This window comes from Balearica regulorum, chromosome 5, assembly GCF_011004875.1.
Source record: "Balearica regulorum gibbericeps isolate bBalReg1 chromosome 5, bBalReg1.pri, whole genome shotgun sequence".
Lineage (NCBI taxonomy): Eukaryota > Metazoa > Chordata > Aves > Gruiformes > Gruidae > Balearica > Balearica regulorum.
In genome coordinates, this window is record NC_046188.1 from 19452326 (window position 1) to 19469344 (window position 17019).

The following is a 17019-nucleotide window of genomic DNA, read 5'->3' on the forward strand; positions in this document are numbered from 1 at the left end:
GACGTTCGGAGCAATGGCATTTGTCTTCCCAAGTAACCGTTACGCATGACAGAGCCCTGCTGTCCTGGAGATGGCTGAACACCTGCCTGCCCATGGGAAGTGGTGAATGAATTCATTGCTTTGCTTTGCTTGTGCGCGCAGCTTTTGCTTTACCTATTAAACTGTTTTTATCTCAACCCACGAGTTTTCTCACTTTAACTTTTCCAATTCTCTCCCCCATCCCGATGGGGAGGGAGTGAACGAGTGGCTGCGTGGTGCTCAGCTGCCAGCTGGGGTAAAACCCCGACAATTTGTAAACAGAAAATAGTCTTTTTATATTTAGTTATGGTAATTGTTAATGCTGTTTTACCCAAACTTAAATGTATCAATGTTTTAAAGTCATACGTTAGACAATAAATTATTTGGAAAGTCAAGTAACCATTTCTATCACTTTTAAAGAAATACTCTTTCTTTTTTTTTTTTTTTTTGATCGAACAGTAACCAAAGTGAACCCCCATTCATGTACAATGCTGTGAGAAGGAACCTTGAAGTTTTTGTATTTCATTTATATGTGATATATCTGGTGTTTCCTCCTCAGTGATCTCTATGAAAACTTCTGCCTGCATAAAATAGATTAAATGAAAACTTCCTTCCCGAGGGTTAACTTCAGTTCTTTCAAAGTCAAAGTGAGGACCATCCATCTTTAGCGATATAATTAATGATCTCTAAGGATGTTTACATAGTGGAGAAATCTAAGCTAGTTTTAAGCCACCTTCTTCACTTGCATACATCTGATGTATGGCCATGGCATCAGAGATCTGAGCAGAGTTTAATTTATCCTGGCTCTTATTCGACTTTTGGGGCTTGTCCTCCTGAGCTAACCAGCTGAACGCCAACTCAATGGCAGTCTCTGCTGGCTCTGCAGTGCATTCACTATTCTTTTTTTAGGTAATAGAAATGATTGCTTAATTCTCTCATTTACCACTTAGGACAGATACTGAATTATCTAGAGAAATACAGGGTAGAATTAAAATCTTTGAACTATATTATTGCGTGTTTTGGACAGATATGATGGATTAATGAAAAAAATTGTGTATAAATCAGATAGATACAGTACATTTCAAAGTCTGTGCCTACTTTAAGAGGTAGTGCTTATGTGCATGTCTTTCCATACAAAAAGAAGAAATATTATGGCCAAATTCTGTATTTGTGTTTTTATCTCAGGAACTACAAGATCTGACCATATGTAAATCGTTGTGGGGTTAGTTGGGAAAAAGCTTAAGTGACTGATTAATATATACAGCTATTTATAAAATAAAATACTAAGCTGTATTTGCATGTGGATACTTTTCTGGTAAGTACTCATTTCAGTGAATTAATAAACATGAAACTTCAAGAGGCAACTTATATTAAACATTAGTCTTTTAGGTTATTCATTTACTCAGATTTATGGTTAAAATATTCCTATCAGAAGGAAAGTACCATTTATCTAATCCAGTTTCCTATGAAAATACACTTAGGTGATTTTGGGAGTCTTCAATTACCTAATTGTATAAGAGAATAATTTATATCTCACAGTCAGTAACTTGTGATGCTGATTATTACTCAATTTTCAGTGAAAGATCAGACAATCTACCCGAGGCACTACATACCTTGAAATATCTAAATATATTTTACTAAGAGTGTTAAATGAATAGTGACCTGTGAAATAAAGATCAATATGCTGTGACTTAGTATTTTCATAATCACAAGGATGAATATATCATTTGCTTCACCTAGATGAAAATCAAAATTTAACACTCCAAGGCCATTCTTGCTTTCAGATTACTTTTGGTAGGGTACCAAAAATCCATAACATTTAAATAAATGTAGTGTTTCTTCAGATTACAACAGCTAACTACATACCAGTTTATTTGTCATTTATTTATCACCCAATGTATTTTGCTAGTCTCTGTGGAAAGGTTGTTCAGAAAGTGATTCTTAATTCAAAGAGTCATTTAGTGGCTTTCAGGGTGTTGAACAAACACCATGTAAAGCCAAGGTCCATTTTTCAAGAACAGCTTCCAAACAGGCACACGTAATGAATATAAACATTGAAGATGTGATTTATGCCCGCAACTCAGATCTTTTGAGTGAAATCCTTGCCTCCTGAAAATTAATGGCAAAATTCCCATTAACTTCAGTTTAGCCAGATCATCAGCACTAACTTCCAAAACACTCATGGAGTCATCTTCCAGAATTAAATTCTGAGAATACATCATAATAATAAAAAACATAGATTTTGCTATTTGATTTTTAAACATTCTCTCAGGTATTTAAATCTGTACATTTTCTTTGAATGATTTACTTGCAAATAGCACAGGTTATAATAATAATAATTACTGTGATTAAATAAGCTTTTTGTTAAAAAATACTTCAATGGTTGATCTTTAAAAACAGATGCCTTTTATGTACCCTTTGATACATATAGTCACTGAGAAGGGTACTTAAGTTACAAGGATTATCAAATGACTTCCAGGTTCAAAACAAATATGAGGCGGTACTTAATCATAGAGCAGGTGTTCAAGCCATGGGCTTCACATCGGTTCAAAAAGCTGTTAGACAAATCCATGCAGTAGATATACATCACAAATAATTACATGCAGACATACATGTGTGGTTTAGGAAACCCCTGAATGTACAGAGACTATACCAAGGAAGGGTAAACCAAGGAAGTATCATTTCTCATATCCCTGGGTAAGTTACCTCAATAGCTCATCAGCCTCATTTAAAAAGCCCCACCTTATTTAAGTTATAAATTTTTCTAGCTTTGGCTTCAACTTGTGCCTGTCATCATGTCTGTCCTTGTAAGCTTAAAAAGATATTTACTATCCAAAATATTTTCTCTAGAGAGATACTGATGGTCTTGATTTGATTGGATCAGTTCTCCAATCTTTTTTTGAATAGAGTATTTTAATGTCTTGTTATAATGCATGTTTTCCAGAACTCAGATAGTTATTTTCTCAATTCTTTTAAGTTCCTCAGTATCCTTTTTGAAGTGTGGGCACCAGTAAGTAGAGACAGCATTTCCTTCATAGTTTTCCTAACACTGTATTCTGAAATAAAAACAGTCCTGTATTTGTTTTAGATATTATCCTGCTTATACATTCAAGGATCATATTCACCCTCTTATGTAAAGCATTGCAGTAGGAGATAATCTTCATTTGATTACTTTCTATGACTCCTCAGTCCTTTTCAGTCACTGCTTTCCAGGACAGCATCTCCATTTTGTAATTATGACCTGCATTCATCCTTCACTGGTGAATAAGTTTGCATTTCTTTGTATTATAACGTGGTATTTGAAAGGATCCCTTTTACCAAGAAACTGACTGACTGGTCCATCCCCAGCTACCATGGTGTCCCTGAAGATTTGTTTAGGGGTGATCATCATCTCAAACGTGTCCTTGACTGAAAAGCAATACAATATCATCATGTTTTAGTCTTAATCTAGAGCCAACAATGAGCTGAAGGAATTAATTTCATTTAAATATTTCCATAATGACAGGGTGTCATTTCATATGTTTATGGCCCTGCGAGGTTCATTATTGCACCATGAGGCTTGAACTTTGTCTGACCAAGTCTACTTCAGAAGAGGTTAATAGTTCATGGATAGCAAAGTTAAGCACTAGTACGGATTGTTTATTGCCTAGAGATGAGAGGAATCTTACCAAATGATGTTAGAAGTTCCAAAGAGGTGGGAAGTTGGTAGTCTGAGGGATCCTTGAAAAAGATGAAGATTAATAATTTTTGTTGAAGGGGAGAATAATAACATTGGAAGCTAAATAGTACTTATTCAGGGAAAGGGGAAGCACATATTCCAAACTGAGACCCTCTTCTGTGAAGATAAACTTATGATGTAGGATTTTTTACAGAAGAAATCTTCTTTAGTCCCATGTTTTGATAGCCATTGATGTCCTGAAAGCTGGATAATCTAGAGAAGCTGCTTGCAACTGAGGTAAGGACAGTTAGATGTAAACAGTCTTCTGTTTTCTTTTATCAGTCTTTGTAACCTTTGTAAGTGTATTTCTGTATTTGAAGCTGTTGTAAATAAATTATTTTCTTTTACCTTTACTAGGCTTTTTTCAAGAGTGTGTTTAGAATAAGTGTCAAACAGGACATCCTATCCCTTTGTGTAAGGCTTTCTTTAAAACTGAATTACTGTACTACTTCTTCAGGGTATAGAATCTCTTTGAAATTTCCAGGGCATTCAAAGGATAATAAAATGTGTCTGTGCTAAACAACGTGGATTATTTTGGAATTTTCAATTTTGTTGATGTAGAAGATGCATCCCATTTTGTATGCTGCAAGATGGTGGGAATACTACCATTGAACACTAATGGTGATGGCAAAGTTCGCAGCACTGTAATTCTAGCGATCTTTGTGTTAGGCAGAACTAAGACAAATACTTTACAGAATATTATTTTGTCAGCCTAATTTATAACTGCATCAAATAATTTTGCAAAGTGTATTTGATAAAACTTAGCCCTGTGTGTTAGTGGTGTTAATTGAATTGACATCTTCTGTCAGCTTATATCATGGAAATAATAGCTTTTAGTTTTCAGAGATTTTTTTTGACTATTGGAATATCCACTTTAGCATATACTAACATACAAATTAGCTTTTTTTCTTACAACCACAAGGAGTAGGTCTTCTGTTAACATAATCTGTATTTCAAAATAAGCTGCTTGCATCATATGGAAGGTCACGAGGCAATTTGGGGAATTTTAAATGTAAGTTTGCATTATCTTAAGACCTAGAGGTCTTGGGTTGCATGTTGTGTTATGGAACTTTGAGGTTCTCTGCCACAGGTGATTGAATTTGGGAAACTGGAGATGAGGTATAAGAACTAAATTTGTGCTAAAAGTGCTAAATTTGCACAAGTCATTTTGTAATTAACTTGTATCTCCTGTTGAATACACAATGACAATTGTTCTTTTTAAAAAGCTTTGAGATCCTCATATGAGATGTACTACACAAAAAGCATTTTTTAGTTCATTAATTCTTTGTATGAAATTCAAGTGGTAGGACTCTTGAGCTCTTCAGAAACAATATTGGCGTTGTATATTTACAGCTAAGTATAATGTCTGTTTTACATAATGTCTTTTGGGTTTTATATACCAAATCTCTTTTCTCTTACAGAGAAGTCAATCAGAATTCTGATGGCCACATCAGCTTCAAAGAGTTTGAATCTGCAATGAAGTACGGACAAGATGAAATATCACCACTGTACTTTGCCTAAAGAATATTCTCTGGTGAAAAGACAAAGTGAAAACTTCAGATCTCAAGATATTTAAAAATCAATGAAACTTCATTTGTTTCAGCCAGCATTTTAAGAACTTTGACTGTAAGTGTAGCTCTGAAGAACAGCCTTTGAAGCTTTACTGTTGACAAGTTGGGTGTATTAATTTACATGTGTATGTGTGTGTAGAATACTTAAAATATTTGAAATCTCAATTGATTCCCAGTCACCCTAGTTAGGAACTGTAACTCTGTACTTTTTACTTTTTGACTTAGATGAAAAAGGAACAACTCTGATTTCCAGTTACTGTGAAATTTATTTGTTCATTTTTTCAACAGCCCTTTGTTGACAGACCAAAATATCTCACATGTATAGAAACTGATTAAATTTATGGCAGATAATGCCTGGTTTTTTTAAAATCACTAGTATATTTGTCTTTCCTTTATTGTTTCACTTTCATATATTGTTCCTTTTTATATATATTACACATTATTTTAAATTTAGCATTTATTGATTAATTAGCTACGTGATTTAATTCTGAACAATTATCAAGAACTGTGTATGTAAGGAAGTAAGCATAATACTTAGCTTTTTTTTAAAAAAAAAACAATTTTTTAAATGGAGATGCGAATAAATCTTTAAAATGTACATCATGGACCTCAATGTCACAGGCTGAAAATTCTGTGTATTCAAACCTTCAGCTGACTTTTAGGGAAGAATTTGTATATATATATACTTCAGCAATATCAGAGAATTTCCCAGAAGTTGAGAGGAAGCATAAGGTAGAATCTGTCTTTGTCTACAAAGCTATCTTCCCTTCTCTCCCCTCTCTTACCCAGTAACCGGGAGATGTTCTTGCCTGCTGTAACTTTATATATATCCATCCAAGCTGTGCTGTAGTGAGATAAATCTTTCTTATTCAATTTATTTTATCTGTGATCACTCACTTCCTACTGCCTTTGTGTGTTCATATTAATAGTTACCAATAATAGAGATTTCATTACGGGCACTGTCTCTGATCATATGGTCCACTCTATTGCTTCATTTCTGTTTACCTGCCAGCTGTTAAATTGCTTGGATTAGAGATTTCTTTTGAAACTGCCCAGAAACAATTCCCTCCTCAAGTGAGCTTACAGACTGTAGCACGCACTTAATACTGCTGTAAATAATTAACAAATAGCAAATAATAATGATCAGTAAGAAGAAGAAAGTATCAATTCTACTCTTAAGAGTGTCTCCAATTTCTTTCAAATTTTAGTGAGGCATGCCAGAGTACCATTTACAGGTGAAGTATGTATAAAATGATGTCTATGTTTTCCATTCCCCTTACATGTATGTATCTCACTAGGTATAGGCAAAGTGAAATCTTTCTTTTTTTTTTTAATTCTAAGGCAGATAATGTATAAATAATGGAAGGAAGTTGGAAACACTGAACATATCAGCAGATATATGTGATTCTATGTATAAGAACCAGATATCCATTAGATTAAGTGAGCTGTAACTCAAATAGTATGCTTTATGTGCTAATCAGTGGGAGCGAACTGGTTACCTTTGAAAGGTGATGGCAAGACGTGCTAATAGATTGGAGGTTTTGCCTTAGAAATGCCATTTCCCAATAGATGAATGTTTTCATAAGAGAATCATCACTGAGGATGTTAATTAGCAATATCATCACAGCCTCTTCTGAGATACAGCAGATTGAACTATTATCCCACAGGGATAGTTGCTACAGGTCTAGATACATTCATGACAAAATGTATGATGGCTTGCTGTGATATTATTACACTGTATTTTTTTAGTCAGTAAACTTCAGTTTTTACGGTGCCCAGATCCTGTATCCTTCCTAAACACTGAATTCATGCAGTATTATTTTATTATAGTATTATTTTTTATTATTTTACTTACTTTAAAAATATCTATATTTAGTTCATAAGGAGCAGTTAAAAAGTCTATGGCCTCTTGTTTATATTTCTAGTCTAGCTGTGGTTTGTTGTCTAAATATCTGACAATACATGTGCTATATTGTACAAATATAGTCTTCTGTTAAATATTATAAGACAGAAAGGTTTTTGTATGCTTTTCATTTTAAGAAGTAGGTATGTCTTGTACATTGGCAAGGAACTCTAGAGAAGAAAGTGCTCTCTATCATCTCCTTTACTTCCATATGCTCTCAATCCTCATTTTCTTAAGGACTTGAAAAGTTGCTGTGAACGTGAATTACTGAGAACATAAACTTTAGAAGAGGCCAATGAAATTATTTTACAATGTTGGAATTTTTTTTAGAAAAGGACAGAACTGTATTAAAGGATCATAAGTGTTCTTGTTTTTCCTCCTGTGGGGACTGACAGAAAGAAACTGCAGATGACCATAGCTGAGTGGAACTGAGTAGGCCCTGATGACACTCTTCCTACTGAATAGTTGAATAGAAATTAGTTACTAGCTCGTGCTTATCTGGGTTTTGGCTAGCGAACTGTAGAAATACTTCAGCCATCACTACAAATTGATAAAATTAGGAATGACATTTATTAGGTGGGTTAGGTGGTGGCCTATTCTCAGTAATGGTTTGGGAAACAATAAAAGCAACAGCTACCCAGCTATTGGATGAAAGAGGCCACATGCTCTTCATTTCTGTATGTTTTCTATTGCTGATGTAACACCTCAACATGAAAGGTCAACATGAAAGGATCGGTAGAGCTAAGAGCTGTGATCAGCCTTAGCTTACAAGCTGCAACTCTGACAACTCATGTCAAGTCTAGACTGACATGAAATGGCACTATAAACTCATTAGCAGGTCACATTCTCATCTGCAACTTTTCCATGTGCGTAAGGACATCAATGATACGAATGACATGAGCCCAGATAAGTTTTCTTTTGTTTGATGGCTACCCTTTTTGGCACATCCCTGGGAAATGAATTATGGGTGAACCTCCAGCACTGAAAAAAATGAGTTGCAGTAGCTAAAGAGCCATAGCTCTTTAACTAATTATTCATGTACCCTATGGAACAGCACAGAGGTGGATCTTCAGAATTTACTTACTAGAATGTTATATTATCTTTTCAAGTTTATGAGCACATTTGCTTTCTTACTATGTAGACTTCTTTTGTTTTCTGACACCTCAGTTACTTAACAAGCAGGATTTCCCTGTAAAAAATACTCATAAAAAGAATATTTACTTTTCTCAAATTTTCAAGTGAGGACTCATCTGTTTAAATTATTTGCAAATGGATCCTTTATACACGTAGCTTATTGCTGCCATTTTACAGGATACAGATAGATTATATAACCATAAATACTATCAAAGTATATTTGTTTTCTTCCCCTGGGGCTTCTGTAATTCACTATAGATGTTGAAATCTAGTAATCTGTAATTTCCTTTTAAAGGATTTGGATGATTTAGACTTTTTACCAAGGTCTGTAGTGACAGGACAAGGGGCAATGTTTTTAAACTGAAAGAGAGTAGATTTAGATTGGACAAATTGCTCAGAGAAGCTGTGGATGTCCCCTCCCTGGAAGTGTTCAAGGCCAGGTTGGATGGGGCTTTGGGCAACGTGGTCTAGTGGAGGGTGTCCCTGCCCGTAGCAGGGGGGTTGGAATTAGATGATCTTTGAGGTCCCTTCCAACCCAAACTATTCTGTGATTCTAATACTTTATCGATTGAATGAGGAGCTGTTAAACTGTGGTCTTTGGGTAACCTGACATTCCTGGTAGTCTGCACAGTGTAGTATACTGAAATCTGGGAGAGCTTTGACTGAAAAAGAATCCAGACAATTAAGCCCTGTGTCAAGATTCTCCTCATTGAAATGTTTTGTTTATTTTTTTTCCTGGTGTATCAAATAACGAGTATTTAATCCATTTATTCAGTAATCAGACGAATCAAACAATAAATATACGCAGTACATCACAGAATATGCAATATGTCCCTATAAGGTTCCCAAAATAAAACTTAGTGTAAAGATAATACATTGGGTTTGTGGCAGTGTTACTGTTTCTTCTGTCTTTAATCAGCTGGGTGGGTGGTGGCTGACAAGTCAAACCCAGTAACTAGCTGACACACAAAATGTCACAGTTCAAAGAAAAGCTTTGGCATGACTCTCATGTACTATAACATATCGGCTTTACACATCTCCGGCAATGAAATTCAGTCTTAAAATTAGGATGAATTACATCTGCATCCCTGCTTTGATTCCTTAACACTGCTCTTTGGGAAGGCTGCCCAAATGTAAAAAAGAGTCAGACCTGTTTGTATAGAGATTGCCAGTAACAATTTGAGAAAATACATTGCACCATTGTCCGTAAGAAACAGAAATGACAAGTAGGGTTTTTAATCATAGTTATTTAAGGATCCATATCTGAGCCTCTTATTTGCAAGAAATAAAAAATTAGTGCTGAATTTTAAAAGGTCCCAGAGGTTGTACATGCATTAACTTTTTGGCTCAAAACATAGTGTGGTTCTGATTTGCTCCACTTTCTGTGTATTGGTTCAGTTTGCTAAGTCACTATGATGTGTGCAAATCAAGATTAATTTTGGAGAAGAGTAAACTACAAGACCACTCTGGGCATGCACAAAATGTGCTTCAATACCTAATGGAAACATGAGTCTGAATGATGACTAAGTGCACCACCATGAAGTTCTCCAAGTTCAGCTGACTTGGAGTCACAGCAGCAAGGCATCCCATTCTCCATGTCTGGTTTTTCATTTGAAAGAAAAGCCCGTGTCACTGCCATCACGGTGTCCTCTTGAATTTGTTTCCATGGCTCCAGGCCTTTGTTAGCCCCTTCGAATGGGACCTTTAAATGTTGATCAAACTTAGAGCAGGGCAGAGTTTGGCAACCAGCATCAGCCAGAAATAAGCAGGAACAGAAATAAAGCTGCTTTTCAATTTGAGACCGTAAGGAGACAGGGCAGTGACATGCTGCTGCATGAGGCAGACCAAAGGATGGCATGGAGTTTCCTAGGGTGAAGGATCCTGTGGACAAGAAAGCCACAGTTCTGTTGCATAGCTTCTATTCAGACAACTTTGAACAAAATGTGTGGTGAGAACATTTCATCTAGTGACTCAGCAGCAATGGCATCATAATACTAAACTGCTTTTGCACTGAAGTATTTGCTAATGTAGAGTTAGCCACGGAGTCTGGTGCTTAAAATTGCTTTGATACCTATACTATGGTGAAAATCTCAGCCTTAGGCAGATGAGATCTCTCACTGATACCAAGGAGGAGTATTTCTATATGTATTCCAGTCAAGTTTGCATTTAGATATATATTTCTGTTACAGTCATTCTAATTTATATAAATTTAATATGTAAGGTGAAAATTTTGTTTCTTTTACCATTGACTTTACAAAATACAAGAAAATGTTAAAGAATTGTGGTGGGTTGACCCTGGCTGGGGGCCAGGTGCCCACCAGAGCCGCTCCATCACTCCCCTCCTTCTCTAGACAGGGGAGAAAAAGTACAACGAAAAACTTATGGGTTGAGATAAGGACAGGGAGAGATCACTCACTAATTATCGTCATGAGCAAAACAGACTGAACTTAGAGAGGGAATTCATCTAATCTATTACTAAGCAAAACAGAGTAGAGGAATGAGAAATAAAACCAAATCTTAAAACACCTCCCCCCACCCCTCCCATCTTCCCGGGCTCAACTTCACTCCCGGCTTCAACCTCCTCCCCCCTCAGCAGCACAGGGGGACGGGGAGTGGGGGTTACGGTCAGTTCATCATGCGGTGTTTCTGCCGCTTCTTCATCCTCAGGGGGAGGACTCCTCTCATTGTTCCCCTGCTCCAGCATGGTGTCCCTCTCACGGGAGACAGTCCTTCATGAACTTCTCCAACGTGAGTCTCTCCCACGGGCTACAGTCCTTCACGAACTGCTCCAGTGTGGGTCTCTCCCACAGGGTGCAGACCTTCAGGAGCAAACTGCTCCAGCGTGGGGTCCCCCACGGGGTCACAAGTGCTGCCAGCAAACCTGCTCTGGCGTGGGCTCCTCTCTCCATGGGTCCACAGGTCCTGCCAGGAGCTTGCTCCAGCGTGGGCTTCCCAGGGGGCCACAGCCTCCTTCAGGTGTCTCCACCTGCTCCGGCGTGGGGTCCTCCACGGGCTGCAGGTGGAATCTCTACACCCCCTCATCCTCCCTCCATGGGCTGCAGGGGGACAGCCTGCTTCACCATGGTCTTCACCACGGGCTGCAGGGGGATCTCTGCTCTGGTGCCTGGAGCACCTCCTGCCCCTCCTTCTGCACTGACCTTGGTGTCTGCAGAGTTTCTTACATCTTCTCGTTCCTCTCTCCGGCTGCAAAAGCTCTCTCCCTAACTGTTTTTTTCCCTTCTTAAATATGTTATCAATCACAGAGGCGCTGATTGGCTTGGCCTTGGCCAGCGGAGGGTCCATCTTGGAGCCGGCTGGCATTGGCTCTGTCAGACACAGGGGAAGCTTCTAGCAGCTTCTCACAGAAGCCACCCCTGTAGCCCCCCGCCCCCCGCCACCCAAACCTTGCCATGCAAACCCAACACAAGAATGTAGATGAAGATGGCTTACAAACTAGCTATGAAAATAAGACACCTACAATAGTACATCTTAGGATGAGCTGCTGCATTAAAAGACCTGAGATAGGTCTGCTGAGAAAACCCTATAGCTGCAGAACATTTACGCTAGAAAGGAAAGAACTTTGAAATACTTAATCTTTCTTGGAGGAGAAAGCTGTTATAGATGTTAAATAATTGTGAAATATTCAGTGACATATTGATATGTAACAGATGCTATGGAATCATGTCATAGTCAAACATTGTAAGTGTCATATATTTGTTAGCATTCCTATTCCTGGCTAAGGGCAATCTTGAGAGTTAGTAATATGAAATTCTAGTGATAAAAGAGTACAAATAACAACTCATTTGAAGTTCTACTTACCCACTCTGTTGGGGAAGCAGCACACAGACATATTTAACTGTCTCAAAAGGCCTCAGAAGATGAATTACATGAAATTCTGACTTCTGACAGCATTATTTTGGATGAGGGAAGCTCTGTTCCAGAACTGATATGCTATGCCCAAAGAGAGCAGCCCTGAAGAAGGATCCTGAGTATCCCAGATTTTCCAAGTCCCCATTTGGAAGATAGGTCATGCCTGATAAACTAGCAAATATATTAGCATTGTGTTTTAAGCTTTCTTTTTTCTGAGACGCTCTTGATCTGAATTAATATGTTTAATTAAATGTTTTGGGGTTGGTTTGTTTGTTTGTTTCATAGTTAGCTTTGTGAAATGAACACATTTTACTGGAGATTTTAATACTGCCCTGAAGTCAGACCTACAGTGGCAGTTGCAGATTAGTGCAGATGATGGAGCTCAAAAGCCCTGTCTGGACAGAGACAGAATTTCACCACATAGAAGATGAAAAGCAGAGTCCTGAAACTGAAGCTAAATGCCAGAAAATTGTACCTGTTGTACAGGGAAGACTTAAGATCCACCTCTTCCCATGTCCAGCCTCTGAGAGTTGGCAGTAGTGATGATTAACCATATAGCAGTAGGGGCGTAGAAGAGTGATGCTTTCATAGCACACTCTGTGTGTCCAGCAGCCAGAGGTTTACAACTCCCTTATATTATGTCCCATACTATAGAAGTGATTCTGTCTTGAATCACATCTGCTCCTTTCTCTGTGATTTTTTTTCAGTCCTACTACAGTCTTTGAGATGATGATAACTGCGCTCACTACTGAAGTTGTGGAAATAACTGTGGCTTTATACAGCAGTGTAATAATGTATCCCGTTTTATGTTCTATAGCTTTCATAATAATAATTTGAAGATTCAGTAGTGAAATAGATGCACTGTTAATTCAGAAATGATGTTGGCAAGCAGTTCGATTTCTCTTTATTTTTGCCATGATCTTCATTCATACATTATATAACTTTAAATAAAAATACATATATATCATAAATAAGAAATAAAAATTAGAAGTCAGATTATTTGCAATATTTAAGCCATAGGAAGATGGCTCTTGTAATCTGCAAAATGGTTGAGGCAGCTAAGTGCTAGCTTCTATGGGAATCTAACAGTTCATGCACTATCTGTGTACATAGCTTTGAAAATCCTGCAGGAATCAGCCTGCATTTTTAGGTTTTTAAAATTAGACACTTCATATGAATAAACAGGAAAAAGAAGAATTTTAAAAATCAGACAAGTATAATAGACAGCCTCACTCCCACAGTTTGCTGAGAACATGAGGTAGATCCTCAGACTGGTACTTGACGACTGATGTATTTATACTCTGCAGGGCAATACCGTACAAAATGCTGCCCAGAAGGAAGGTTTGGGCCCTGTGCTCTGCTGTGCTGACCCAGCTGTGTTGCTTTGAATGGTGGAGCAGTCCTCCTCGGCATCTGCTGGGAACCCTCTGGAATGCTTTCCCGTGCTTCATCTGCCTTATTAGACAAGTAGCGTTCAAATCTTTATGCAGTGCCACAACCTGGGTGTATTATGATCAGACAGAGACTACTTCGTAGAGAGATTTTCTCTGTTCACAGTGATCCATGAGAACAGCTGCGGATTTCTAAACAGCAAATCACCTAAATTTTACTGGAGCTTAAGAAAAGTGAGTCATCCAGATTTATTAAAAAATCGTTTAATACTGATAAGGTGCCTTTGACAAAGACTGGTCAGAACCTATGTTTACAACGTTGCCATGATTATAAGATTTTGCTCTTAATTGTGAAAACTGTCACAGTCTACAAGTTGGTATGAAGTATTAAAATTTAGATCAGGAAAAGACCAATTCTTAGACATACAGAACTGAGGACTGTAAGTCAAGGGTGAGAAATCACATTGGATCTGTAGTTGAGAGCTGGCCATGGCAAAAAGAACAGTAGGATCATAAAGAAAATATTTGTAGCTCTCTGATTTGTACCAGTTCTCCATTGCGGTGATTCATCATTGCAGTTTGCTGTTCTCTATGGCAGTTTTCTAACTAACTATAGTATGGAACAAAAAAATTTAGAAATGGTGTACAGCATCAGCCAAGGGACATAAAGAAGTTCAGGCACCTTTGTCCTACTGAAATCATAAGAACTTTAGAAATGCCCTATAGGGTCAGGTTCGTGGTCCATCTAGCTCAATTGCCTGTCTCCAACTGTGCCCATGGGAAACGCTATTTAGAAAGAGCACACAAGCCTGGATGCTACCTGTGGTTCAGTCCCTTCATACTTCCCCAGCATCCTTAGTCACTGGATTAAGAAATTTGGAGGGCACACTGTTAGTCTTGAAGACTTATTGAGGCTTTTACAAGAACTGCTAAACACAGTCTAAGCTAAACTTGAAATGGCCTGGATCCTTCCAATCATCATTGAAAAAACAAAACCTAGACTCTGTCATCAGAAAATGTAAACAGTCAAAGGCTTTCAAAGTATATTTATGATCTTTTATATAGATATGTCATTCACTGTTCTTTTACAGCATCCTTCTTTCTTCTAGGAAGCATACAAATGAGATATTAGAATTTAACTGCTAATTAATAGTGTTCTGCAGCCTTCTGACAACAGAGGAAATTCTTCAGTGACAGCTTTGCTCTCCCTTACACCTACTTTTTTTTTAAAATTACTTTTATCATGCTTTCAGAAAAGCTATAGCTCTTAACAGGGACATTGGTATCAAAGACGGAAAGAACCGAAGATGGACTTGCACGCAGAAGAGGTGGAAAATCCTTCAGTTATATTTTACTTCAAAACCTCTATCTATTTGGGCTGATAAGAAAAAAAATATTTTTTTCTTGATGACATATCCCTGTATTTCGCAAAGATGTGCCCAATGTGGTTTGTGTATTGCATCAAGTGTTTAAATGTGGTAAAAAATGAGCTGTCCACTTAAGTACTCGCAAGTCTTCATTAATCTAAAAACTAACACAATCATTAAAGAATAACATATTAAGAATGAAAGATCACAAAACAAGTCTTCTGGAAAATAATTTAGAAAAGATTCCTCATAAATGAGGGTATTTTAGGACACTCGAATCCCTTTAGTGTATGCTGCATTGCTTTTATACAGTAATTTCAAAATCCAAATGTTCTTTAGTACTGAGTCAAATGCCTCACAGAGACTGTCATATCAGACCAACATTGATACGCTAGACTTGTAATTTCATAGGAAAATCATATCAAGTTTATTCAACAAGATCCGATGTTTAAAAATGTGTTGATTGATCTAAGTATAATACCACCCTATGATTTCTTATTGACTGTGTATTGGTTTATCTATCATCTCGTGCATTATCTGCAATTCTGATTTATATTTAGGCCTTTTTATGTCATTCTCACACTGGAAGGCATGTTAGAATAAGTGTAAATGTTTATACTGATTTGAACATCCATTTATATTCCTAAAATGATATAAAATGAACAAATGAAGATCATAGGCATACATATTTTTATGTAACTTTGTATGTGTTTAAAGCTGTGGGCTTCTCTGAGAGCTCGTACAGAGTATCTCAGATTCCAGGAAATACTTCCCAAGTCAGTGGCAATAATTGAAGTACCTATCTTCAATCTCTCATGTTGGAGGTTTTCTTCACTCTTTCTGTTACGCAGTGGTTATGGACATGACATCCTGTTATTACATGAAAAAGTGGAGATTTCCAGGAGATAAAATCTCAGTTAATGCAAGGACCCTTTGAGCATATATCCCTGGGAAGTCTACCTAAAAATTCTCCTAGAGGAGAATCTGAAGCCAAGACAAATGTTAAACAGATTGTATTTCAGTGTTTTCCAGAGGTAGTCTGAATCTTCACACTCTAACATAAATGACTTCAAATTCCTTTCTACTTTCTTTTCTATTTACTTTTCAACAGCATGAATTTAGTTTACACTAGTTTAAACAAAATTTAGACTTCTGTTGATAAAGTCATTATATACAAAGAGAAGGTTTAAATGTGTTACTGTCTTTAAGCAGTCCTGCTGATTGTATAGCAGAAATGCTGATAGAGACTTAGTAAGGACACTGTTTTGAAGAATAGAACTGAAAAGAGTCCAGAAACAAACTAGACGAAGCCTGTCAGTGGCACATCATGCTGACCCGAGCATCTCAGCAGAATTGAGAATACCTTGGAAAATTACACTAGAAATGCACTTAAAGTACTGAGGGAAATATGCAAACAAGTGAAAGTGTGCTTTTCATACAAAAGCAGTTGCATTAACATAAAACTTTTTTGATATATTTTTATTCCATAGGCATGATTGTAATAGCAATATTAATTGTGTCTGCTGATTTGTATTCCATTTCACCCAATGCAAATCCTGCACTGGCAGGGCTGCACAGGCACCAGTGAAGGTAAAAGTGGGATTTTCAAAAGCGTATATGAAAATTGGTGGCTTGCCTCACTGAAGTTCCGTACAACACATTACTGAATACCTTAGGGCTAGACTTGGGACATAAAGATGCGCAGGAGCTAATTTATGTCAGTGAAAAGCAACTGAAGCTAAGCTGCTTTCAATATCTGAGCTCGTTTATCTGTTGCTAACTGTGGCTGTCTCTGTATTGTGCTCCACAACAGAGAAATACCCCAGGACATTTTTCAATATCCCATCCATAATCGGTGCAAACAGAGGCATCAGTGAAGATTTTATTTTGTCGGCAGAATCTTGAATTCTGATGATAGTGCATGAAAACAGTAATTTAGTTACACGTCAACTTGTGTTGGAAGTTTTGTTGGAAGATTTGCAACTATGCAAAGCATCTTTATACTTACAATTTATATTTGATTCAAAAATCATTGGTGTCCAATAAA

The 17019-nt window shown here is 37.2% G+C and overlaps 1 protein-coding gene across 1 annotated transcript in view; it reads left to right on the forward strand.

The window, feature by feature from the left end:
* EFCAB11 (EF-hand calcium binding domain 11) overlaps positions 1-15534 on the forward strand; it is a 74005-nt gene extending 58471 nt beyond the window's left edge. Inside the window, exons 5-6 of the mRNA XM_075752992.1 lie at positions 5155-10628; positions 11780-15534. Of these exons, the coding sequence (XP_075609107.1) occupies positions 5155-5257 (103 nt within the window). The 3' untranslated portion in view covers positions 5258-10628; positions 11780-15534. The remainder of the gene's footprint in view (positions 1-5154; positions 10629-11779) is intronic.
* The last annotated feature ends 1485 nt before the right edge of the window (positions 15535-17019 follow it).